Here is a 26,871-nt window from a genome sequence, read left to right as displayed (position 1 = left end):
TCTACTCAATGAACAACATTGTTAAATATAAATAACCCTTTTTATTAAGGGCAAGTTGGAAGTTACATTTACACCACTGTATCAGCTAAATACAAGACCGAAAATTAATTACAACATTGACTAGAAAACAACTTTGAAACACCATTTGATCGACCTTCAAACTTCACTTCTTCATCACTTGTCTCTCTAACACCAACTTGTACTTCACAAATTTAGCATAAAACAAGTCAATGTAAAGAGCAACCAACACCACAAACAAGAACAAGCCCAATGAACAACATAGCAGCAGCTTGTAAACCCCAACGCATTTCTTCATGTTCACAATAAGATCTTGTTGTTCTTCAATGAGTTGCTCCATATGTTCAAATGTTTTCTCATCCATGCATTGAAAATATCCACAATTCCATGCTTTCTGTGTCAATAACCCAATTCCAAACCAGTAACCAAAATCGAAAAGCACCTCAAACCCAATATATGAACTTGGTGATAGTTGTTTACAATACCCTATAGTTTGGACACCTAAAAAATTTGTGCCCAAATTTTCTTAATGCGTGCAGCCTCACCCTTCCTCCACAGGCGTAATAAGTCACCCTCCTTGACCTCTTATTCTTGCTTATTGCACTTCTTTCATCCATCATCGAAGAAAAATGGCTTGTATTCATGTTGATCTGCTGCAATCCTTCCATAACACCTCCAAGATCCTCAAATTGAAGAAGAAGATCAACTCTACGGTTACTGCACCAAACAGAAGGAGCCATCACCTGTTCTTATAATATTTTGAGGTGACATAATGGTAGAGATCATCAAACCATAATTAAATGTTGGACTAAAACGTGTAGTTTTAGGTATAGGGACCATATAACATTAAATTATAACACAAGTTTAGGGATCACATTAATAGTTTGGCAAAAAAGAAAATTATAAACAATTGTGCGATTTCAAATATGAAGACTATTAAATCCAAACTATACAGTTTAATCCATTTTTGGACGGCAATAGAGATATCCATATCCTTCAAAAACCATCTTGAGAATTATTGAACCAATTGAAAATCGGAGAAACACGCGAGAACCAAACCCGTTTCTTGTAAACTTTTTTCTCTTAAAATCTAAAATGTTGAAAGGTTATATATTTAGCAAGAAGAGACCTTAAGTAAGCATATATACTATCAAACTTAAATTTTTGAAAATTCAATATTGTACGTATAGTTATAGCAGCTAACCACTCATTGATATCAACAACAACTACGCAAAACTACTATTTATTTAATAATATACAAATTTACAGAAGAACAACATCTATAAAATTTTAATTAAACTTAGATATATGGTCCAATATTGAGAATTCCACCCGCACATCTTTTTCTTCCAATAATACTATGATGGCTTTGGCAGGTATACGAACCACATCGAAATGATAAATATAGGCAACAGCAGCAGAAGTTATTTAGTAGTTATTGAGTTTCCTGCAGCAATATATATATTGTTGCTTCATGCGTGTTATTGTAATGAAAGGGTTCATGCTTGCCTCGGAGCACCAGCAGAAGCAGTGAGAGTCCCAAAGTTAATGACCCCATTAGCGTTACCCTTCACGTATCCAGTTTGGTTTGTAAGACCCTTGATATCTTGCTTCCCACAATTTGAATAATGAGCCAACTCTTCAGATGATGGTGCACAAGTATTGTTACTATTAGTGCTAGTGCTAGTGTTAGTGTTAGAGTTGGGAGTGCATTCGACTTGTCTTGATCGTCGTCGAGCATCACATGAGCCAACGGCAAGGGTGCAGATTCCAGATGCAATACCTGCCATTGAATGCTAACTCTCTTAATGATATAAAAAAAGAAAACGAACACTCTAGGTAGTGATCGAAGTTTCGGCAATTAGGCTTATAAGATATATACTAGTATAGCTTTGGCGTGCTTTGGTATGAATTAATTGGCCACCCTTTTATAGACTCCGGGGGGAGGGAAGAATATATTTTAATGAGTGTGAATGCAAGTTGAAAAGTGAGAGGAATATATGAATCAATATATGGTGGTGCTCACTTTAATTTAGTTATTTGTTGTTGTGCTTGTCCACATTGTTTAAGGTGCTCCAATATCTAGTGTTGGAATATATATTCAAAACATTATACTGTTTGATATATATATATATATATATATATATATATATATATATATATATATATATATATATATATATATACACGGATAAAGAAAGAAAGCAAGATTATTTATTCACACGTCTCATAAAGCTGTACTTGGATATTAGGGAATCAATGCAAAGGTATGTATTCCCATGTCTATGTCTATATTTGATGAACCCGCGTCTGGTTATCTATTCCCCTTTGTTTCGGAAAATATCATAAAATGATGCGTTTTATTATTATTATTTGGACAAAAGGTATTTTTTTAAATACTCTCACATTTTCATCAAACACGCAAACATCATCTAACATTTTTCTCTATCTCTCTTCTTGTCAAATTACATCACTATTAATCGCATATATATTTTCTCACATCTTATTTCTCTCAGTGTTTACATTAATGAGTGTCTAAGAGTCTTCCTTAGTTTATTTAATTGAATAAAGTGACGAGTATCATAAACCTTTTGATATTAAATTTGATTCTCATTAAACGAAAAATATATAAACTATCAATTACTGTAAAAAATTTACACACTTAATTATTGTAGATATATTTTACATGTATAATTAATGGCGGCAAAAACAAAACTTATATCTTATATATTATTATTCTAATTCACTATTACTCGATTAATTTTAGTAGTTTTAAACTTTTCTTATTTTCATTTAGAAATGTGAGGAATTAAGTTTTATTCTATATAATAAACATATGTGCATAGTAATACTTTATTCCAAATAAATATTTTTATTTTCTTCTAGTAAATATAGAAAACATTTCATCTATTAAGTATTATAACTCTCAACATTTAAATAAATGTTATGTTGTTTACTTCCTTTTTTAATATAAAGAAGTATAATTTTTTTCTACCAGATTGCCTCTCATAAGATTAAAGAGTATTTTCATTGTTATTTTATGTCTAAATTAAATATTAGACCAAAATCTTAATTATTAAAGAATATAAATACCAAGTCACTTGTACTTACTATTTTTATTATAGTATTTTTTTAAATTAAAGATCAGACCAAAATCTTATTAGTTAAAAAAAATTTGATTAATTTTTGTCAATAAACTTGATTTGATCACTTTTTAGTGGATCTTTTCTCCCAATCACAACATTTTTGCATTTACAAAATTCGAACTCCAGAATTTAATTAGTTAGAGACTTTACTTAATTATGTTTCGTGACAACACTTATAATCGATTGATATTTATTGTAGATAAAAAAAAATAGTAATGTTTATTGTGTTCCGCTTCTTATTAAGAGTGTCTTGTGTAATTGTGTTCATTATAGGGGGAGAAGAACTCCTTTACGCTAGTTTTGTTAGCGTTCTGTGGCTTATGTTACTGGCCAACTGTGGAATAATTTTTAAGTACCAAAAGTTTATACAGTGTTTTATTCCCCTTTTCATATATAATATAGGCGTGAGTCAAGTAGAATTTAATTTCCATAACTATAATTTTCAAGTTAAGTGAATATATATATATATATATATATATATATATTTATTTATTTATTTATTTATTTTTGTAATCGTAAAAGTTTTGGATAAAAAGAAAGATTCTTGTTGGTGATTGGCCGTAAAGATGTAACAACGTACAACAATCTTAAATATGCATCCATTTAATTTACTGAACTCGTCATGCCAGAGTCTATTAATAATTTACAAAACAATATGTTATTGCTTCTGTTAATTAAAGAAGATGACATGTGTATATATATACATTATAGAACAGCTAAAATATTGGAGCTAGTGGCAAACTGCGAAGCTCTTATTTTAATTATACCATCACATTATTATTTATGCATTTCAAGAACTGGTAACATCTTCGTACATGTATGGCGTGCCTTATTCCATTTGAGTGACTTAGAACTAGGCATTTAAACTTCCAAAGTTGATGGCTCCGTTAGCGTTGCCTTCGGTGAAGCCTGTTTGGTTACTGAGACCCTTAATCTTCTGATTCCCGGAGTTGTTATATTTTCCAATAAAGCGATTCCTTCCAGGCACAGGAGGAGCAGGATCATGGGGATTATTGTGACTTTCACCTTCATCCATGCTATTTACCACACCAACGAGAAACTGTAGAGTTTCCAGATTTTGTTGAAGGTTTGACATCGATACTGTGCCAAAAAAATTGAATATGATCTGTCTTGAGATTGATTTATTTGTGAGCAAATCATGAGTGCTCATTTTATATATAGATGCTGAGGAGTGAGGAGGGACAATTGTTCTGAAACTTGATGGAGAAGTGTGCACCATTTGAGTGGAATAATCTCTCAAATTAAAGTTATTCTTGGTGGAGTATAAAGTTCCATTTGATGTTTAATTTTAACAAAAAGATAGCTACACGAAAGCATCTTCATCTTGAAATAACATACACGGTTTAAACTATTTTGCATTTCTTATTTATTTGGCTAGATTAGATTGGAAGCATATATTCACACGTAATATGCTTGCTGGCTGCACCAACTCGTCTGGGGACTCTTGTAATTAATTATGGGAACAACATGCAACTGGTGAAATGAACATTTTAATTTGTCTGTGGGAAAATTTTCATGTTGATACTATATATACTAGAATCAATTAGACCGATTTATAGCCTAACAAATAACACAACATTATGAAGGAACAAAAGAAGGTAAGGGCTGATGAAGCTGTCTTCTTCGTTGGTATATTTAGGAAGTAACCAACAAAAGTCCGCGCGAAATAAATATTAAAAAAAAAGGAAAATGTGGCTGCTGGGATTCGAGCCCAGGTCTCCACGGCCACAACGTGGAATTCTTACCACTAAACTACAGCCACTTAGTTGATGGGTTATTTCAAAGATATTATATATACTTAACTTAATAAGTAAATATTGTTGCCACTTATTAATCTAGTACAAACAATTGAAGCTTTTACTAAATTAATATTTACAGATTCTGTCAGTTATTCATTTTCAGGGGAATTTTTTTTTTTATTAATGTGCAATAGCTTTTAATCTTTTATAAACATGTTGTGTAGCTACTATAAATTCTTGAGAACAAAAATTCATTTATCCTTAAATTAAACGCATAGAAACATATCTATACTTAAAAAAAATTATTGCAATATTTTAATGAGCGACGATTCTGTCTCCAAGGTATAATTTAACATTAATTATAAGCATCTCATAAATTCAAGGTGTGGTTGTCTTTTTATCTACACTAAAAGCTTAATAGTTTGTTGTTATAATACTTTAAATTTAATTAATAGTAAATATTCACACACTGACTCAATTACGTGTTAAGAGAATACCTATGATATCATAAACAAATAGAATTCCATGATCTTTATATAGAAAGGGAAAGCTTGATAAGGGAAACTGATAAAAGCCCAATAATGGTTCAGCATACAGGGCTCAAACGAAGCATCCACAAGCCCACTAAACTCAATGAATATATTTGATGTTATCGTTAAGACTCTTTTGATCAAATCTATCCTGATGCAATTGCAGGGAATAGATTATGTAATTTGAGTTTGGCTTACGGTTCCATTCAAATGAACCCACATTTAACCCAATTCATCACTCACACAGGTTTCATTTATGCATCAAAACTTCCATTCAACGCTATTTAATGGATTTCCAAACACACACACCGTTATAGGACAGTCATAGTGATTCCTTTATATTTTCCTTGTAATCCCTGTCTTTTGAATTCAAAGAAAAAATGAGCAGTTCATAGCCTGTAATCCTTAGCTTCCTCTCTAACAGAAACGTACTTGGAAAGTATGATCATCAAGAATGGTGAATTTTGAGTATTATAATTTTTTGAAAATTGTTAAAACTTGTTTGATTTACCGTACACTTTATGAGGAGAGTTTCAATTACTCCAAAAGTAGTAGATTTATTTTATTTAATAATTCATGTTTTACATCAAATATTATCAATTTTTTTCTTAAATTAAAAGTTATTAATGCATAGATTAAATCTGTAAATTTTTAAAAACTTTAAAAATTATTTAATATTTTATTTTATTAATTCAAATGATAAATAATTATAAAAATATTTTATATGTTGATTTAAATTTATATAACGAAATATCAAATAATTTTTATATTTTTTAAAAATTACAAACTTGATTTATGTATTAAGAATTTTTAAAATAATATTTGAATCATTAAAATTTAATATAGAACATATGTTATTGAATAAAATAAATCCAAATAAACTTATTCTTGAAATAAATATATTCTTCCCCCAAACTTTATAAGGAATGTTATACATGTTTCTAATTGGAAGCTAAAGATTCTTATGTTTCATTTAATTAATTACATTTTTAAAATAATTTTTTCTTCTCTTAGAAATGATTTTTTTTTAGTGAAATAACTTTAATAAAGACATTACTTTAAATATATTATTTAAAATAATTTTTACTATTGAAATAAGAAAAAAATATTATTTTTACTTGACAATATTCTTTCCTTGTTTTTACATATTCTCATATGCAATAAAAAGAAAATCAATTTTTCATAGTTCTCACATTGATAAAATAGGAAATAAATCCAAAAGTGTTCTCATTGACAACATGTAAAAAGTCGATCCAAAAAAATTATTACTGAATAATTTTTAAGAAAATATTTAATTTAATAAGTTAGTAGTTATATTATTTTGTAAAAAAATAAAAATTTATGTAAATTTCATTTTCGTTTCTTACGTAAATTGTTTAGTATTTTACATATGTAAATTATTTAAATTTTATTATTATGATCATTTCTTTTCTAAATGATTTATATTAAATAGTATGTAAAATATTACAGAAAATAACTATTATAAATGATTTATTATAACATTTTCTTATAATAAAATCAGATAATTTAAGTATTAATTTAAACAATGTATAAATTTAAATAAGTTTTGTTGTAAAAAGTTTCATTAGTTTTAAAATTATAAAAATATGTTTATGTGATTACTAGTATTTTTTTTAATTAATTTTAACATAGAATTTTTCATTCTCTTTAGATTTTCTTACGACTTTTACTAAAATATTTCTTCAAAAAAAATAATACCCTTAAACGATTTCTTAGTTTAGTTCTTTGATAAATTTAAAAATAAAAAAAAACATATATTTAGAAATATAATCTTTATTATATTAAAAAATAAACTTTATGCTTTATAAAATTACAAAAAAAATATTAGTATTTTTATTTGTATATTTAATTATTTATTATATATAGCAATGAAATATTTCAAAACTTTATATATAAATGTATAGAGTGAACTAATAAAGAAATTGTAATATTTTTCTATTTTTGTTTTGGGAATTAATGTTTGATGTTAATATTCTGTTTATTTTTTAAATTGCATACCAATTACTAGTATTCTTAAGTTTAGGAGTAAAATAGAAAATTGTGGCTGCTGGGATTCGAGCCCAGGTCTCCACGGCCACAACGTGGAATTCTTACCACTAAACTACAGCCACTTGATTGGCAATGATGTTCAATAAATAATATATAATTATAATATGATAAAAAAAAATTATTTATATTTTTTTCTTACTTATTCTTTATTTCCATTAATATACAATAAATTTTATAGACAAGTTGTGCAGGTCTTAGGAATACTTTTTTTTAATTTTATTTTATATATGAATACGAAAAATTTATAAATACGGTTATAATAAAATTCAAATCTAGGTTTTTTTTTCTGTTAGTACTGACTAACCTTAATAAATAATATATAATAATATAAGATTGATCTAATATAATTAAATCTTTTAATAATCAAATCTAGGTTTAAGGTTTACGTATTCATTCATTTCCATTAATATACTGTAGATAATTTGTGCAGGTCTTAGGAATGCTTTTATTTTATTTTATTTTATATGTGAACATGAAAGATTGTGAATATGATCCATCAAATTTAGGTTAATTTTTTCCTTTTACTACTAGACTAACCTTTATAATTTTAGATCCTATAAATACTTGAATTCAAAGATGAAATTGTTTAACTTCTTGATTAAATGGTCCACAAATCGTTGTTTGTTTTTTTTTTTTTTATCATGTTGTTGAAGATAATTTTGTAGATTTTCTGATAGGCATTCTCTACTGGAAGAGATCCTGTGCGATGAAATCTGTGTTTAAGAGTTGAGACATTTAACTCGCAAGTCGCAAGACTTTTAATACTAAGTGTAAGTTATTTGTTTTGTGCTTTATTAGTTTATTTATTATATTATAAAATTTAATTAATCACTAACAATGAACAGCCCACAAAGAAAAAAAAATGTTTAACTATTTCAATTTTTTAATTAATTCTTTTTACATTTTTATTTTTTTAATTCTTTGTATAGGCCTAAACAAAGCAGACTCGAACGAAGTAAATAGATACCTTTTTCATCGCAAGACACCCCAATCCGATCGTTAATTTACAGGCAAGCCTAAGTTACATTTCACACACGTTGTTGATCTACACAATGTACACATTACAAATACGAAGAGGGCTGGCAAAAACACTTCTCTTAACACATTAGAATTTATTAAAAATAACAAAATTAAGAAGAAGATACAATTTAAAATTTTAAATTAAAAGAGAAAAACATTAAATAAAATGTCAAACTTTTTTTAATAATTTACAATCAATTGAAAAAATGTTCCTAACAAATATTTCTTTCTACTAGAGTACGTGGATTTAGGCTACTAAGCGAAAAGGCCATTAAACTTGTCATTTGCTCTCTCTCCTAGGGTGTGATCGGAGGAAACTCTATTACAATGTGTATGATAAAGAAAAAATAAATAAGTGAGAAATAGGTAAAAAAAATATAAAGTAAAAACTTTATTATTTGATTGAAAAGAATTAGATGAGAAATAATATTATATATATGTTTAGTAAGATAAAAAAAAAGGTGAAAAATAAAATATAAAAAAGAAGGCAGAAATAAATAAATAAAGTTAAAAAAATTAATTTTTATTTTAATCATTTAAATAAAAATTACATAACTAAAAATAATATTTTAAAATAAAATAAATAACTAATTAAAAGTAAATAAATAATTTTAAAATAATACTTTTTAGATTAAAAATTAATCAAAATAACAAATTTAAATTAAATTAATAAAATAAACATTTAAAATAAATAAATAAAATTTCAAACCTTCAAATAAACAAAATCTTATTCGAATGAAATTTGAAAACGTATTCGAATAAATAACTTATTTATTCGATTAAATAAACTTTTACTTGATTAAATAAACTTTCACGTTTTCTTTTGAAAACGTATTCGAATAAAACATTTATTTATTTGATTAAATAAATTATCGTGTGAATATTAGTAAAGTATTATTTAAATGCGAGTCGCAGTTTATTTAAATACAAATGAAATTAAAACGTACTTTTTTAATATGAAAAATGTTTTATTCGAATAAGAAGATGTTTCAAGTATGTATTATTCATTTCTACAATATTTGTGAAGAAATAAAAATAAAATAAAATTTTGCGAAGAAATAAAAAAATAAAATTGCTGATAAATTTCGTTTGTATCAAACAACTCGTAATTTTTATTTTATCAATTTTTCACCTCTGCACCATTATTATTATTATTATTATTATTATTATTATTATTATTATTTTTATGTTTCTGCTGTTCTAAACGCCACGAGGCGTTAGAGAATGCATGCATGCCGTGCGCTGGGCTTGGAATCAAACTAGCCCATCAAACACATGCTTCGTAGAGTTTCTAACTGATCAAGTTCTTACAATGCTGAAACTAGTATCCTGTGACAATAGTGTCTGTTGTTTTTATTCATTCGTACATAAATAAATAAAAATATAAAAAAAATAAAAACTATTGTAACAACCACATATATAATATACAGTCTTTTGTCTGATTAAAAAAAATTCTGACAATGCTAATAATTTTTTAAGAAATGCGTTAAATTACTCGTTACCTCGTTATACAGTTGAAAAAATTATTGAGAGGATTTATCCATGCTCTCAACTTATTATTTTTCACTTTTAAATCGATAGAAAAGTCTCCTAATACAAACTGATGAAATCAAGATGAGCAAATGATGCAAAAGTAATAATTTTCTGCCCCCATCCTTAAAATTAGCTTGGTCTTTTGTTTAATAATCGTTTTCCAACTTCAGAATTCATAAAGCTAAGTTTTTTTTTCTTCTGAAATGTAAAGGACTAGTATAGAATTGAACAGAATAAAGAATTTCCAAACTCGATCATCTCATAACTACCTGTGTATTTGATTCCGCGTCAACAGCATCTGAATCGCGTAAAAAACGTACAGCATCTGAATCGCGTAAAAAACTTGAAAATCAGAAGCAAATATTACTTGCTTCTCATCAAAAAATTGACGTAATTCTGTTCGAAAACATAACTCAATACGCGAATTCAAATCCAAACACACGCATGCTTGAGATTTTGAGTAGCATTTCTTTAACAAACATTCCTTAACTGTTTCCTCAGTTCTAGTTTACTCTATTTCTCTACGAAATAAACATATGCAGTGTTTTCCTAGGCTTTGATTATTTTATTTATATACATGGTCATACATTGAAGGCCTCTTGAAGAAAATCAAACATTTCCACGGCTCATGTTCCAGAACTCAACTTCGTTCTCAAGAACACTAAGGAACGTAACTTCAGCCTTTTTGAGTTCTTCATCAGAAGCCTTTTGTAAGCGCCGATTGGCAATCTTTTGCAGAGATTGGCAATAGTTACCAAAAGCCTCATTGCCCCATCTTGCACAAGTCTCCTTCAGTTCTGGTGGGGTTTTGGAGCCTTCTTCAATGCAGTGGGCAAAGCTCTCTTGATACACTGCTTCAATAGCCCAAAATGCTGTAATAGCCACAGTATACTCCACCTCTGGACTCATTAAACTTTCCAGCAACCTGTCACAGTACGCATATGTTACAATACAGACAACCTTGCAGACAAAAGTAGCACTTGTATAATTTGGCTAAAATTCCAAAAACCCATGTGTATAACGTGTTTCTGTTACCTTTCCCTGGCTTCTTAGTAAATGATATCATGACTGCATAGCTGTTGTGTCATGTCTGAGGAATAAGAATTCCAGGTTTTTTTTTTCATTATATTAGAGGACCTACGATAGGAAAGGATCTATAAAAACTTAACTGGGACCACTAGTCCATTGCTAATTAATCTTTCCTATAAAATAAATCAATGAGCAATAAATATCCGATTCTGTTACTAAAACAAATTACTCAAACCAATTTAATCTCTCACAAAACAAAGTCAAATAATTCTTGAAAACAAATTCTTAATTTTTCAAAGATTAATAGTGTGTTTGAATGAGGAATTTTATAAATTCAAAGAATTTTAAATTCTTGGTATTTGAATTATTTTGATTTTTGTTTGGATAAGTCAATTTAAAATTCTTGATATTTGAATTATTTTGATTTCAATTTCTATCATTCTCAAAATATTTTGTTTGGATAAATTAATTCAAATTTATCAAATTTTAAATTGTTAGGTTGAATATAATAATTTAATTCTATCATAGTAAAATTATATGTTGAGATTTTTAAATTAAATTTTATAAAATAAATATTAACTAATTTTTAAATATTTAATAATTTAAAAAAAATTAATATTAGATAATATTTAACAACTTTAAAAATATTTTTAAATATTCAATAATTAAAACATGAAGAGATAAAAGATAAAATAAAATATATAAGTAAAATAAAAAGAAAAAAATTATGAGAAATTTTAAATTATATTTTGTTTTTTTTTTAGAAAAATTTAAAATTCTATTATTTTAAAGAATTTTAAAAATGCATGAATTTCAAATTCTTTATAAATTCTCCATTCAAACAAAATATTTCACCTCAAAAAATTTGAAATTCTTCAAATAAATAAATTACTCCATTTAAATTCTCCATCCAAATATCTAAATACACTAAATACACTAAGAAATTTTTTAGTTACATAGGAACACCATGGACTAACAAAATTTTTCCCCCTACTATAACAACCGGATACACATGTCTCAAACTGAATATCACTTGTTAAACCGAATCAATTTCATAGTAATTGAATCCCACTTTCGGTGGTACTTTTTATCTTATTAATTAAGACCTAAATAAGTGAATCTTGTACTTACTAAATCCTATTTCGGCCACTAGTCCCAAATTAAAAACCCCACCTTCATATTGGCAAAATATACGAGTTGAATATGATGAGAGATGATTAATAAACCTACCCACAATACTTTACGTTGGCTCGCTGAGGAACAACGTCAGAAACTGAAACACCCCACTTGTTGGCTTCTCTCTTAAACCACGAGATCTCATCCTCCAGAGAAGCCATGCCCCCCAATATCACTTCCACGTCACCACTCTCATCTGATTCCTTCCAAGCTTTTATCAGCAAACTGGCTGCGAAAGGGACAAACGCTCGAACGAACAAGTAATCTTGTGCCTACAAAACAAGAACATATGAAAGGATCATAGTAACGGTTAAATTGCAGACATTTGTTAATGAAAGGGGAAAAAAGTGTTACTGACCAGCCATGTTTTGAAGCAATCAATGTTTATGGTGCCATCGCGGATGCTGAGAATAAGTGGGTGTCTAGTGGCTCCGTTGTAGAGAGAACGGTGCTTCCTCAACCAAACTTCGATCATACCCATCTTCTTCTCCTCAGCTTTTGCCTTTTCCTCCATTTTCTCGCTACTCTTTTGTTTCATGCTTTGTCTTATTAAGTACCAACTCACTTTTATAAGCTGAGAATAAAAAATAAATATTATATTTAAAATCAATTAACTAAAATTAAAGTTTAAATATATTTTAAATCCTTTAAATATTAGATAAATTTGGGTTTTCTCTTAAATTTAAAACTAATTTTTAATTATTATAATTTAAATAGATTTTAATTCTTCTGCTCAAAATATTATTTGTGAATTTTTGTTATGAAACTCAAATCGAATTTATTATACAATACAAAACTTATCTACTAATATTCTCATCCGTAAAATTACTTTAAACTCTATTGATGTTATATAGGTACTTTAATTTGTTATTGATAATTATACTGTTAGTTATTTTGAGTAATTAAAACAAAATTTTAAATATTAAAAATTAATTTATTCTAAATTTAAAAAACAAAATTATTTAAGCCTACAGTTAATTTCATTCGTAAAACTTAAAATTACTGCGTTCAATTTCGATAAAGATTAAAATGTAACGTTTTTAATGTTAACTATTGATGTGAACTCATTTTGAAGAAAAAAAATTGAATTGAAAATAGTTTATATAATAATAATAATAATAATAATAATAATAATAATAAATTGTGAATACTCGATAAACCACCGCTTACTAATTGTGGACTTTTAAAACTTAAAGGAGGTCAAGTTACAACTTTTGGTGGACTATACACGTGGGTTTGAAGGAACAAAGAAGCCCATGCACAGCTACATTTGGCAATCTTGTTGGGCTTTCAAGAACTAAAAACCTTACAAGTGTCGGCAGTCTCCAAAATGACCACAAAATACCAAAAAATAAATATAGATAACACGAGTTCAACTAGAGTCTAGATGTGTTAATTAGGTTACGTTACGCCATTTCGAACAGACTCGTGGCATTTCATTAACGTATGTGATACACAAAAATAAATCTTTATTATGTGACTAAATTTTATAATAGACAAACAAAATATTTATTTTAAATAAATTCTTACTCATTCACATATTTTATCATAATCATAATCACATACTTAATTGAGACCAATTTTTCTTATTTTATATATAATTTTTACACTTTATTTTAGATAAATAAATTATAATAACTACATGATTAAAGTAAAAATAAATTATACAATCTAAGTTATCGGTCAAGTGATTCCTATACAACATATTACACAAAAGTAACACCAAAAGCATCAACAACCTCTTCATTTTCTAGATAATCGCCTCAATTAAAACATCTCATATATATCTCTTTGTTTTGTTCTTATACCAAATATCATCATCACAGTCCAAATTACATGAAAAACATGCAATGATAAGGTAGAGTTTAAAGAGACAACATATGAACAACATAAAACATAAAAAAACATTAAGATATCAACACATATTCATTGCACCTTCAACACTGTCAACATATAGCATCACAACACAATTCAACATATATTAATATAGGCAACTCGATCTACTACATCACAATATCAACATGAACATATTATATCAACAACTCAAATTGTTCATCACAACAACACAATAACAAGATGTGTTGTCACACATTTCAACAATGAGATTTTCTACAACAAAAAATGAACAATTTAAGTGACTTGACCCTACCGAACCAACAATACAAGATGATGTTTTTGGATTTGCTAGATCAACAACATATTGGATATCAATCCATAACACAACAATTTGATTTCTCGAATATCACCACTTAAATAAGAATGTCTAATATTACTATCAGGGTAGAACAACTAGGTATAAGTCTACCACAACATTAGCTAGCTTAATTAAGTCTCCTATCGGATTAGCTCACCAACGCCCTCCAAATATTATGCCCTCTCCATACTTGATTATGAATTAAGTTTTCGACTTCATACTTTACTCGGTTAGTCACTTATAAATAGTATAGCTTGACCTTGTCCTTTACTATGGTCACTTTATACATGTGTATTTCGATCTTACTCACACATGGTACCAATTAAGGTCCTAGAGAAGACTTAACTATCTCATTCAAGGGTCAGTTTCCCAATAAGGGTTTTCCTACAAATTGAACTCTCATAACTCTATAACATAATATTCATATAATGGGATATGTAACCTTTTAAAACAACATCGCCTCTAGTCTTAAGTTGATCAACACATTTTTCAACATCATGCCTAGATGCCTAAAACATTTTCAACATTCATCATCTCAGTAATACAACAACATCATGCTTAAAGCATATACAACCAACTACACCACCAACACACAATATACATCTCAACTCACTTTTAACTTTCAACCATCAACCATCTTTAATTACCATCATATATTGACACATACATAATAATCAACATTAAGAAACTTAAAAACATGCAATAAATTAATCTACTTTACTCATGTACTCAATTGTGAACTTGAACAACTAGTGTCCACTGAGGCAAGGAACTCTTTATCTTGCCTATGCCCATTGATAAACAACTTGCACCAAGTGTCGATAAGGTAAAGGCTTGTGGAGCCTCACGTTTGGCGTGACAAAGTCCATGCCCAACCTTACTTCAGGTGGAGAGTCTTTGCCTGACTCATGTCTGACATTGCCTCAAGAACCTGAAACTCAACAACTTCCAAAAATGCAACACTACAAATTGACTAATAAATCACAACCAATATATAAATGCACTCAAATTTGACATGCAACAATAATAAATTAATTCACCATTTTCGTCCAACATGCTTTCGAGACCCAAAACCCCAACTTAGGTCATTTCATTTTAATCATACAACTCAGTAGCAACTCAAATTAAAATCATCCATAACAATGCAACACAATGACAAAGATTTCTGACTTTCCTTACCTCAAGATCAATTCAAAAAATGAGAAGGAGAAGGAAAAAATCCCATACGACTCAGAGAAACTTCACACAACTACCCTATCATGATTCTAGGTTCCTATAACTTGAATCAATTATAGGTTCCTATAACCTGAATCAACAACAATACACCACATATAAGATTAGAGGAAGAATTGGAGAAGAGTTAGAGGGAATGGAAGCTCGTGCACTAAAGCACTTATCTCTAGAGTTCCTCTCTCTAAGTTTCTAAAAAATCGAAGTTATAAAGCTCCATTCAAAATATAAATTTTATATACTCCCCTCAGGGTCAGATTGAACTCTATCCGAAGAAACCCTCAACACTACTTAAACTCATAAAAAAATAATCATATTTTAAGGTTTTTCAACACATAACAACACTTTAACACAACAACCAACATATAATTAAAACAACTATGATACGTTACAATTCACGGTGATTATTTTTTTTATAAGGTGATATAATTCTTTTTATCAAATTGTCCCTTATAAAAATAAAGTAATACCTCTAATTTTGACTTTATAATTAAAGTGAAAATCAAACTTCAATTAAAAAATAAGATAATTTTTTATTACATATTATCTAAATTAATAAGTATTTTCAAGTCTCCTATACCATCATTGTGATGGTTGATAGGACTCAATAAAAAATTATAATAATTAATGAAAAGTAAATTATAATTAAAAATAATTTATTAATGAATAATTAGTGTTAGTAAAAATTTGTTACTTGAACTTCAAGTGTAAATCCAGTTTTTTTTTTTCAAAAAACTTTTAACTCTTACTCTACCTCTAGTATGGCAAAAAAAAAAAAAAAAACTATGTTATGGTTATTTCATGATTGCAAATGAAAATTTAATTAAAATTAATAGACTTTGAAAACTTTTGCATTAACTTATTTTTAATTATAAATTTAATGCGATTTAACTAATAAAAAAGTTGTTTCTCAACCATCTTAATTATTTTCCGTTTATCTCTACCTACCACTTATTTTGTTGGATCTACATGTTTCATCTTTATTTCAAATTATTTTTCAAAATAATTTAAAAAACTATTTTTCAATAGTTTAACACAATATTATATCATAATATAAAATATCTTCACAAATAAAAATATATAAATATGTATTTAACTTTTGTAAAAAAAATTAAATATATTTTTAATCTTTTATAAAATGAGTGAGTTTTAATTTTGATTATTATAATTTTTTATTTTTTTTCATTCTTCTAAAATTTATAAACATAGCTTTTGGTCAATTTAAAATATTTTTTTTATTTAATTCTTGTGAAATGTTTTTATTTTATTCTCATCTCTTTTCTTTCTCTTTCTCCCTTCTATATCTTTTTCATATTTTATTTTTTTTCTCTCTTTCTTTCTTCTCTCTTTTCTTATGTCTTCTCTATTTCATATTTTATTTATCTTTTTATTCATCTCTCATTTATTTCTTTTTCTACCCTTTCTTCTCTTTTTTTCCTCCTATCTATTTTTATTTATCAATATTCTTTTGTTATATTTTTATCTATTAATATTAATATATAATTTATCAATATTTGTTTTTAAATTATAAAGCATTTAAAATCATTGTTAAATTATTAAATATTATATATTATTAATTTTTTACAAATTAAAATTTAACAAATATTTATTTTTAATAAAACTTAATACTAAAATATAATTTTTTAAACATATATTAAAAATATATTTTGACATTTATTTAAATTTAATAGTATGAATGAGAAAATATAAATACATAAAGAGTTGTACATAAAAAAATATTATTTAAAAAAACATAAAACTATAATCAATTATTTATTAATAGATCAAAAATTTTATTAATTTTATCTTTTTTATTTAAACCCTATCATTTTTATGTATAAAGAAATTGTTTTATTAATTTTATCTTTTTTATTTAAATCATATCATCTTTTTATAAAAAAAATTATTTTATTTTAAGAAATATAATAAAATTTTATAAATTTTTAAGATATAAATTTATTAAAATTTATATTAAATTTTTTTAATTAAATTTAAAAAAAATCTTAAAAATCATTATATTCATACAAAGTCTTTTAAATTTTTTTAAAAATAATTAAATTTCTACACAATCTTTTAAAATTACGTTACCTTATCCTTAAAAGAAAAAGTTCTTATATTATATCAACACAACACAGCACATGCATTCCTTATAACTGTGCTGTACTCATTTTTTTCAGCAAAAAGTTTCTTGTGGTGCACGCGATTTTATCAGCGATGGTGGAGAAGCACAACCTCAAGAACCCATCCGTGAAACGGATTCTCCGAGAGGTCAAGGAGATGCAATCAAACCGTTCCGATGACTACATGAGTCTCCCTCTTGAGGTTTTTATTCTTTTCAAAAAAAAAATTTGTTTATAGTCTTTTCTTTAGTTCTGGCTATTTATGGATTTCCATAGTGCGATCTTTCCTTTTTACTCTTCAATTTCACGAATTATTTAGCCACGGGTGCATGTCATTTTGCTATCTCGTTGCAATTAACAAAATGTTATATCCTATTCATGAAAAATGGTATTGTAATTGTTAGCAATTTAGCCCGGTTCTGGATTTTGGCTAATTGCAAATTTTGAAGATAAAAGAAATAAATAATAGGGACTATTTTTTTTTTTAAAGAATATATCTTGGTTGTGGGCCTTGTGGCTTACGATTTTGCGGTAGTCATCAAGTAAAGGAATAAAACAATTTATAATGCATTCAAGTGCTATGTGAGCAATTTAAATATGGTTTTTATTTTTTTCAGGAGAATATATTTGAATGGCAATTTGCAATTAGGGGACCTCCTGATAGTGAATTTGAGGGTGGTATTTATCACGGAAGGATCCAGTTGCCTTCAGAATATCCCTTCAAGCCTCCTTCATTTATGTTGCTGACCGTAAGAAGTTTCCCTCTAGATTGAATAATTTATTAAAATGTTGAGCTGAATTTGTTTTTAGTGCTTCTGTTTTTAAGCTGTCGTTGGTCAAATTATAGAAACTTGAAGGTTAAATTTCTCTGTTAAGATTTCAGCCTAGTGGTCGTTTCCAGACGCAAACTAAGATTTGCTTGAGCATATCAAATCATCATCCTGAGCATTGGCAACCGTCATGGAGCGGCAAGTGATATTTCTTTCGCCCTGTTTGCATTAAAGTTGGTCTAAAAGAAACGAAAATTGAGGAAGAGGAAAATTTTTTTGCTTCCTTTCTCCCATTATTTGCAACATATCTTACTCCAAGTTTTACATCATATTTCTCGTGACTTGTGTTAACTATGTATAAGTCTCGATACAAATTCAAAAGCACTCTTAAAAAATTTCTAAAAATTCGATACAAATCTCAAAACACTTACTAAATTTATATCCAAATCCAAACAGACTCAATGTCTTCGTGACTCTTGTTTAAACCATTGATTATGAATGTTGAAGCTATATATGTTCATTGCATTTGATGGAAGAAGGTTCTCACTGAGTTGATACAACTGTATTTTGGCAGTAAGAACTGCTCTGGTTGCACTAATTGCATTCATGCCCACCAGCCCAAATGGTGCCTTGGGCTCATTAGACTACAAGAAGGAAGAGAGGCGTGCTTTGGCCATTAAATCTCGTGAAGCAACTCCAAGATTTGGGACTCCTGAACGTCAAAGACTGATTGATGAGGTAAAATGTTGCCCATTGTTTTTTATCCACTGCATTTTTTTTTTCTTCTGAATCATCTTTTGCTGATTGAACTCTTTTATCCCAGATACACAAGTATACGCTAAGCAAATCATCTCCTGTTCCACAATGTGGCCACTCAGAAACTTCTGAAGAAGCCTCCAAAACCAAGGAGGCCGAGACTCAGGTTAATTTGAAAATTCCGGAGGCTTTACCTGCAGTAGAGGGGATTCCAGACCAAGCAGGTGACAGAATAGTTGAAGAACAAGAATTCCCTGTCAATGCTAATCCTAACCCTGCAGGAGTTGAGGCTTCGGTGGTGAATCCATCCAGCATCTCAAGCAAGCAGTTGCTCCAAAAGTCAGATGCAAGGTTTCAGAATTTGAAACCAGAGACAAGGGTTCAAAAACCTGATGATCGATTGTTCACACTGGCAGCTATTGGACTTACTATAGCAATTGTGATCCTTTTGCTGAAGAAGTTTGTTAATTCTGAACATGGTGCAGTTTTCATGAATGAATCATAGATGTATTCTTTGCTCTTGGCTTCAAGGTCAAGATTCTTAACCTCCCAAGTCAATAGGAAAATCTAGCACTTCTCTTGTTAATATTTTATGATCTTTCAATTTGTACGTAGGGCTTGTAATTATGATAATAAAATACATTGGCTTGTAATGATGATAATAAAATACATTTTTGCTAACTTTGAGTTCGGGAGCAGGGTTGAACAGTCCCACTCCCCATTATTAAAACTTGATGCAGTGTCTAGTGTATCTGTAATAATATGATAATGGAAAAGATACTTGACGGGAGGAACACGGAAAATTTCTCTTCTGCCTCTGAAAGAATCAGAAGTATCTGTAATACAGATTGGTTGAAGAGAATAAATTTTTATTTAATTTAACCTATCTCTTTAAAATACTATAGATATTATCAGCACTAGGCACTGTAAATACAGCATGCTGAAGCTCTAACTTTGCTATAGCATATTGATACAAGTAAACAACATTTTCCAAACTGACATCACGTTCAAGTACGAGTCTTAAGCCAACTGCATTTCAATATCTTCCTCCATGAACTCTGAGTTCTATACTCAAATATTTGTTCAATAAGCCCCGCAAAATAGAATTTATCATCCATACATTCCACTTTTCCGCACAACCTCTTGAACATATCACAAACTTCTTTCTCCGTATAATTATTATCGATGATCAGAATCCCCAGGTGGCGGAACAGCTTCACATCGTTTTCGTTGCAGACCAAGGCTTTCATTAAGAAGGCATAAGATGTGAACGGTTGAGTATCATTTTGATGCTGCTCCAACGCTATCAGATTGGAAAATATCATTTCTGTGATTCGATGGATTCGAAGGGGAGGAACTTCAATGACCCCATTAGAAAAATTCATGTTTAGTAAGCTTTTGGTTGAGAAACTCTTGGACTTAATCCCATCATTCTTGAGCTGTGTTGCACATTCAAGATCACCTATTGATACACGTTTTTTGGACCCTACTCTTGCATAGGTTGGTAGATAACACTGGCGAATTAAGTCAAGCAAATGATAACCCTCTTGGCTAAAGTTCTCATTCACAATTTCCTTATCCCCTGGTAACATATTTCTGAAGAAACGAATGGCAAGCTCGTAGAGGGTCATCAGGGTCATGTCATGTTGTACAATTTTGAATAGCTTTTGAAGAACGAGGAGCGGTATTTGGTTTTCCAACAAGATGAGGTCACACCTTACCCTGTTGAGTAACCCTGGCGTGGTGAACACGGGGTCCCCTCGGCGTCTGATACCCTTTTGAGCATACTTCAAGAAAAGCTCAATGATGAAACACCCATCAACTAGCATCATCTCTATGAACTGGTTGCTTTTGAGGCTGAGTTCTTCTGCGTAGAAACTTCGTGCTGGCTTCTCCAAATCGCTTAGCGCGTTCACACACTCGTGCAGGTTTGACTCGAGCTGGTTCGGTTGTCGGCTCAACAGTGTGAACACGTAATGCCACTTACGATCTTCCATGTGTTTTAGAGCATCCTTGCCGTGATGGAGAGGACCAATTGAAACCGTGCCAGGGATGTACATCTTGTCGTTTGCTTCTACAAGTTTCTCTGGGACTCTGAAGATTGATTTCAAAGATGAAACGGCTTCGAGCTTCTCTTTAATTGATGACACAAGGTCTTTGTTTGCTTGTTTGATGGTGGAAACAGGTTCATGGTCCATGTTTTTGAACCGGAAAATCCACTGAAGGACATACAATTTATTTTACATATCATGAAAATCATTGTCAAATCACATTCACACACAATAGACACGGCAAGAAATGTTAACCGATAAAATTGATTTTTTTAATTCATTTTTGATTATGAAAATAATATGTATTTGAAGATGCAATGCACATGCTTCTATTTTTGGTGTACAATAGAATCTATGACTTTGTCTGTCTAAACCTTAAAACATCTCATTATTCGACCGACCCAAGTGGAATAAGATGCGCATGCTCAATTGCTCATACTTCTGGAGAATATGTATGGGACAAGACACCAAATGTGAAAAGAATGAGGGTACTTGGGTAGTTATATCCAGATTCAAGGAAAACAAAAATGATAGAATGTTAAATTCACAAGATATATAAGAGCTCTATGGCCAAACAAAGAGTTTACTTTTGGTTTGACATTTTATACGTTGAGTCCACTATATGCTATCCCATAACTCGTCTTTAGCATTTTAGAATAGCTTTATAGTTATTAAAATTTATAACTTCCTAGCTCGGTTTGTACATTGAGCATTATATATTTGCTACGCAACCACTGAAAATTTTGTTTTTATGAAAGAATGTTAGTTATATTGTTTTGTTTTATACAATATGAAATAAATATCCTCTCAAATGTAAGGATGTGCAAAAAAAATTCAAACTGATATGAATTGATTCATAATCAATTTAATCTGCATTAAAAATCTGATCCATTTTAAAAAAATTTGAATTAATTTACTTTATAAAAATACTTTAATTATTTAATCAACTTTTATAAATTGACTCGGTTTGAATTATTTTTTTTTAAAAATCAATCTATATCTATATATAAATAAAAAATAGATAACTGTATTATACTGAATTGATCAAATTTAAAAAAAAAAAATATATATATATATATATATATATATATATATATTTTTTTTTTAAAAAATTGAACCAATTAGCGACACGTCTCCTCAAACATGTTAAAACATCAATCAAAGCCCACATGCAGAAAAAATCAATTAGCAGCCCCCCTCACCCCAAAATTATTAAAAGTAAAATTATCTTTTTCTTAGCGTTAACTGGGTATGTTACTTTACTGTTATAAATATTTTTTTCTTTCCAATTTCAATTCCCCATTTCTTTAGAATTGGTAGTGTTATTTTGTTGATTTGATTTAGTAAATTCATAGAAATAAAATTCTTGGAGATCATAAAAAATTAAAGATCCTGTCTTCGAAAGAATACTCGGGATTTTGTTTCTCTCCTTGTCCTTCCACAGCTCACAGTAGTTTCAAAAATTATTACAAAAAAAAAAATTATTAGAAAATTTAAAATAAAAAAAAAGCGTGGACCTGTATGTGAAGTTGTGAACTCTAATGTCAGTTGTCTGAATCGTTGTTTCCTGCAAATCTGTTTCTGTCTTTATCTCCCTCAAGAATGTTGCATCGATTGCCTTGATATCTTAACCGGGTTAGATATATAACATATATTACATATATACTTATGGAAACTACCGCGGCTACTACTATATATAACATGTATAATCGAAACTTGATCAGAATCCTAGGAAACTTGAGAAGTGTGGTAAGAGAAACAAATTAGATAAACCAATGCATAAGAAAAAGGGAACAAAACTCAGATATATTTCTGAACTGCACGTAATAAAAAGAAAGCACAACTTGCTGCAGATGGTAAAGCAAAAACTGATTAGCATTGGTTACGTAACAGATAATTTAAGAATTGTTTACTGTGATTGTACGAGTCAGTACGTGAGAATGAATGGTTTCCCCTACTTTAACATTACTTATACTCCATTCTTTTGTTACTGTTCTTGTCTTTGGAGTGAACTTGATGCCGTAGACCTGTTTTAAAGGCTCCTTTATTAACTATCGGATAATCAGAAATCGTATGCTGCTAAGTACTAACCAATTTCAATGAGTGATAATAAATAATTACTGTAAGAGAGGAAAATAAGATTTTTTTTTCTTCTTTAAATTAAAATTAACTTATACATAAATTAATTTATATAAATTTTATTCTATTAATTTCTTTAAAATTTTGTTTTTAATTTATACATAAGTTAATTTTAATTAATAAAAAAATTTATTTCAATTTTTTTCTCTTAAAAATAATTACGTTTAAGCTTATCCAAACAGAATATATTAAAACTCAACTAATTACAAAGACAACGGTTGTATTAAAGGAGAAGTAAGTAATCTTAACTAGGTCGGTGACTGCGATTCTTCAAAGAAATGTTGCACGTGGCAACAGAACTTTGCAATCAGCTGGAAAAGATCTCCAACGTTTTTTTTAACGAAGAGTTCTTTTAGACTATGAATAATGAAATCACATAAAATTAGATGGAACTGTATCGACGCGTTGATATAATTCATTTAAAATCAAACTATATTTATAAAATTAATTTTAAGTAAATATAATTGAAGTAACGTGATTTTCATTTCGGATAACAAATTATATGAATTTGATTTTTATATTAAATGTTGTTTTAAAATTTGTTATCAAAAATAATTTTGAATGTATAATTATAAAATTTAAATAGATAAAATTTTAGAATTAATTTTGTTTGATGAAAAAATTACTGATAGTTATTTTTAAGTAAATGTTAATTTTTAGTTCTTGAAATCAATTTTAGTAACGTAATTTCAATCATTTTAAATGTAATGAAATTGATTACGGGCATGTTTAATGTGAACAAAAACATATCCTAAATAAATTATTATTTCATTGTAATGTTATACAAGATATTATTTTGAGTTGGGTTAAATTATTATTTCATTGTAATGTTATATAATAAAAAAAATATTAAACTCTTATTTTTAACGCTTCAAACAATAAAATTAATATTTTCATTATTTTCCTTTCTTTGGCATTAAAAAATAAGGAAAAGGAGAAACGTTAACATTTAAATTGAAAAAAATACAACCATATAAAATTCTAATTTTTTTGTAAATATTTTTTCATTTTATTTTTTCAATCAAATAATATATTATTATCTATATTTTCTCCTCTGTTACATTTCTTTTCATCCTAAGATATTATTTATTCCATTATTTTCTATCAATATATATAATATAATACAAAAGTGAAGATGATGCTTGAGTCCGCCATTTATTATAATAATATTGCTAGAAGAGAGCAAACATTATGGTGATGGCTTATAAGTTATATTATTAATTCAGCATATCCATTATCCTGTTTGCATGGAAGCATTTTACACGTACGCATCAACAACAATGGATGTTCGGCTCAACTTTGAACAGGGCAGAGCGGAGAAAATTTGGGGTATAACACAATATAATAAAAAATATAATAATTATTATTAATATAATATTAACTTTATATTAACTATTTAGTTTTATTAGTTGCAAGATTATTTATTATTTATTTTTAATTTTTACATTAGTTTCTCATTTTCAAAACCAGAGTCATATTTCTTAATTATTGATTTTTTTTATTTCTATAATTCTATAAAGTATAAAAATAAAGTAATAGAATATGAAAATAGATAAACTACATGTTAATATTATCTAATGCACAATCTGATATCAATTATTTATTTTAATAATTTATTTCAAGACTTAAGAACAATGTGAAGATGATAGAAAAAGAATAAGAGGAAAAAAATAGTTAAGAAAACTTAGGGGGGTGTATTGGTTTAGGATTTCGTAGGATTTTAAAAGACTTTTTTTGAGTAAAAAAATCCATTGGTATTCAATCAGGATTTTATGTCACTTAAAAATAATCCAGTGGTATTCAATCAGGATTTTCAAGATTTTTTAAATAGTCCATTAAAATCCATTGGTATTCATTTGAGATTTTTTACAAATTAAAAACAATCCATTGGTATTCAAAAATATAAGGATTTTAAAGGATTGTTGTGTGAGAGGGATTTTGAAGGACTTTCTAGTGTTATCTATAAATACCAAATTCATAAAACAATCCCATCCAAACCCATCGGATTTCGAAGGATTGTTTGAAGTGACTTTTCAAGTGAGTTTTTTATCTTTTTTTTCTATGCTCCTGTCTTCTCCATTTTTTCTTTGCTAATAATTGTTCATTGCTCATATATAATATTGTAATATTGTTCTCATCTCATTCTCCTATTTTGTGAAACTCTGATATATAAATGATAGTGTCATTGATTTGTTCTATTTTTCTGTTCGTTCTCTTTAATTGACTTGCTTTATTTTATTCTATGTAGTTGAATTTGTTCCTTTATATAACACAAAAAAATGCTTAAAATTTTAACTTTTAAGTGATAATTTTTTTTATAACACACATCAAGAAAAGAAAAAAGTGAAAGATGAAATTGATATTATAATCTCTACAATATATATATATATATATATATATATATATATATATATATATATATATATATATAAAAGATGAATTTGTTAGGGTTTCTGTGAGTAAAATGAGATGAAAATTGATCTTAATTGGGGGAAGAACCCTCTTAGCATAAAAATTGCGATTTATCTTCTTCCCTTAAGTTTGTTACTCTTATTCTCCTCCTTTTATGACTCAACAATTATTTTATTTTTTTTACTATGAATTTTTCTTTTCTTTTTATATTGTGAAATTAGAACTTTTTTATATTTTAAAAGAGAAAATTAACATAAAACGTTGCAGTATCTAATTTTTTAGGGTTTAGAATTTATGTCTTCATTAGCTTATTTTTTAAAAGAGGAAATATTGTTAAAATATTTGCTAGAATAATTTATATTTATAAATATCGTTAAAAATTATCATATAATATATAACTACAATAATATATATATATATATATATATATTCCTTATATCTAAATGCTTATTCTTTAAATAATAATAATAATAATAATTATTATTATTATTATTATACTAATATTATATATATTGCATATGTAATTAGGTAACTATTTTTTTGGTGGATTGTGGATTTCCTAATCGACGCCAATTTTTAGCTCCATTTCGAGGTGTAAGGTATCATTTACAAGATTTTGCAGGTCAGGGTAATCACCCTGAAAATGAGAAAGAATTTTTCAATCTTTGTCATGCGTCTTTAAGGAATGTGATCGAGAAAATATTTGGTATTTTTAAATCAAGGTTCACAATTTTTAAGTCAGCATCTCCATTTTTATTTAAGACACGAGTAGAACTTGTGTTAGTATGTGTAACACTACATAATTTTCTACGTAAAGAATGTCGTTCTGATGAATTTCCAATTGAAGCGGTGGATGAACCTTCATCTTCAACGTTACCAATTAATGAAGATCATACTTTTGAACCTATTATTCAAAT

At 28.1% G+C, this 26,871-nt stretch overlaps 4 protein-coding genes and 2 non-coding genes across 6 annotated transcripts; 1 reads left to right on the top strand and 5 right to left on the bottom strand.

Annotated features, from left to right (window-relative positions):
* On the bottom strand, positions 1-1,521 carry LOC109808711 (uncharacterized). Its single transcript, XM_020371825.3, has 2 exons — positions 504-1,521; positions 1-412 (listed from the first exon to the last, which is right to left on the bottom strand). Exons 1-2 carry the CDS (start codon positions 756-758, stop codon positions 164-166), a joined length of 504 nt encoding a protein of 167 aa, XP_020227414.1. The 5' UTR covers positions 759-1,521; the 3' UTR covers positions 1-163.
* A 3,354-nt stretch (positions 1,522-4,875) lies between these two features.
* TRNAH-GUG (transfer RNA histidin (anticodon GUG)) lies at positions 4,876-4,947 on the bottom strand. Its single transcript has one exon. It is a non-coding gene; the product is annotated as a tRNA-His (tRNA).
* Positions 4,948-7,514: 2,567 nt separating this feature from the next.
* TRNAH-GUG (transfer RNA histidin (anticodon GUG)) lies at positions 7,515-7,586 on the bottom strand. Its single transcript has one exon. It is a non-coding gene; the product is annotated as a tRNA-His (tRNA).
* Positions 7,587-10,502: 2,916 nt separating this feature from the next.
* LOC109808522 (heme oxygenase-like, multi-helical) lies at positions 10,503-12,836 on the bottom strand. Its single transcript, XM_020371560.3, has 3 exons — positions 12,641-12,836; positions 12,337-12,554; positions 10,503-11,002 (listed from the first exon to the last, which is right to left on the bottom strand). The coding sequence occupies exons 1-3, from the start codon at positions 12,818-12,820 to the stop codon at positions 10,687-10,689; spliced, it is 714 nt and encodes a 237-aa protein (XP_020227149.1). The 5' UTR covers positions 12,821-12,836; the 3' UTR covers positions 10,503-10,686.
* Positions 12,837-17,836: 5,000 nt separating this feature from the next.
* Positions 17,837-19,940, top strand: UBC32 (ubiquitin-conjugating enzyme 32). Its single transcript, XM_020370121.3, has 5 exons — positions 17,837-18,028; positions 18,444-18,575; positions 18,710-18,794; positions 19,171-19,334; positions 19,420-19,940. The coding sequence occupies exons 1-5, from the start codon at positions 17,921-17,923 to the stop codon at positions 19,855-19,857; spliced, it is 927 nt and encodes a 308-aa protein (XP_020225710.1). The 5' UTR covers positions 17,837-17,920; the 3' UTR covers positions 19,858-19,940.
* A 258-nt stretch (positions 19,941-20,198) lies between these two features.
* On the bottom strand, positions 20,199-23,310 carry LOC109807576 (UPF0481 protein At3g47200). The gene is made up of 2 exons (XM_020370120.3): positions 22,921-23,310; positions 20,199-21,571 (listed from the first exon to the last, which is right to left on the bottom strand). The coding sequence occupies exon 2, from the start codon at positions 21,548-21,550 to the stop codon at positions 20,360-20,362; it is 1,191 nt and encodes a 396-aa protein (XP_020225709.1). The 5' UTR covers positions 21,551-21,571; positions 22,921-23,310; the 3' UTR covers positions 20,199-20,359.
* Positions 23,311-26,871: the final 3,561 nt, after the last annotated feature.

The sequence above is a fragment of the Cajanus cajan genome, chromosome 5 (assembly GCF_000230855.2).
Source record: "Cajanus cajan strain Asha chromosome 5, NIPB_CcT2T_4, whole genome shotgun sequence".
NCBI classification, from domain to species: Eukaryota; Viridiplantae; Streptophyta; class Magnoliopsida; order Fabales; family Fabaceae; genus Cajanus; species Cajanus cajan.
The sequence above is the reverse complement of the archived record's forward strand: the minus strand, read 5'-3'. Positions and strand labels throughout refer to the sequence as shown.

Coding starts and splice junctions, on each gene's coding strand:
- LOC109808711 (XM_020371825.3), bottom strand. CDS start 758: ATGGCTCCTTCTGTTTGGTGCAGTAACCGTAGAGTTGATCTTCTTCTT. Junction 413..503: donor TTAGGTGTCCAAACTATAGG/GTATTGTAAACA, acceptor TTATTGACACAG/AAAGCATGGAATTGTGGATA.
- LOC109808522 (XM_020371560.3), bottom strand. CDS start 12,820: ATGAAACAAAAGAGTAGCGAGAAAATGGAGGAAAAGGCAAAAGCTGAG. Junction 12,555..12,640: donor ATTGCTTCAAAACATGGCTG/GTCAGTAACACT, acceptor CTTGTTTTGTAG/GCACAAGATTACTTGTTCGT. Junction 11,003..12,336: donor GCCAACGTAAAGTATTGTGG/GTAGGTTTATTA, acceptor GTACTGTGACAG/GTTGCTGGAAAGTTTAATGA.
- UBC32 (XM_020370121.3), top strand. CDS start 17,921: ATGGTGGAGAAGCACAACCTCAAGAACCCATCCGTGAAACGGATTCTC. Junction 18,795..19,170: donor TTGGCAACCGTCATGGAGCG/GCAAGTGATATT, acceptor GTATTTTGGCAG/TAAGAACTGCTCTGGTTGCA. Junction 19,335..19,419: donor GTCAAAGACTGATTGATGAG/GTAAAATGTTGC, acceptor CTTTTATCCCAG/ATACACAAGTATACGCTAAG.
- LOC109807576 (XM_020370120.3), bottom strand. CDS start 21,550: ATGGACCATGAACCTGTTTCCACCATCAAACAAGCAAACAAAGACCTT.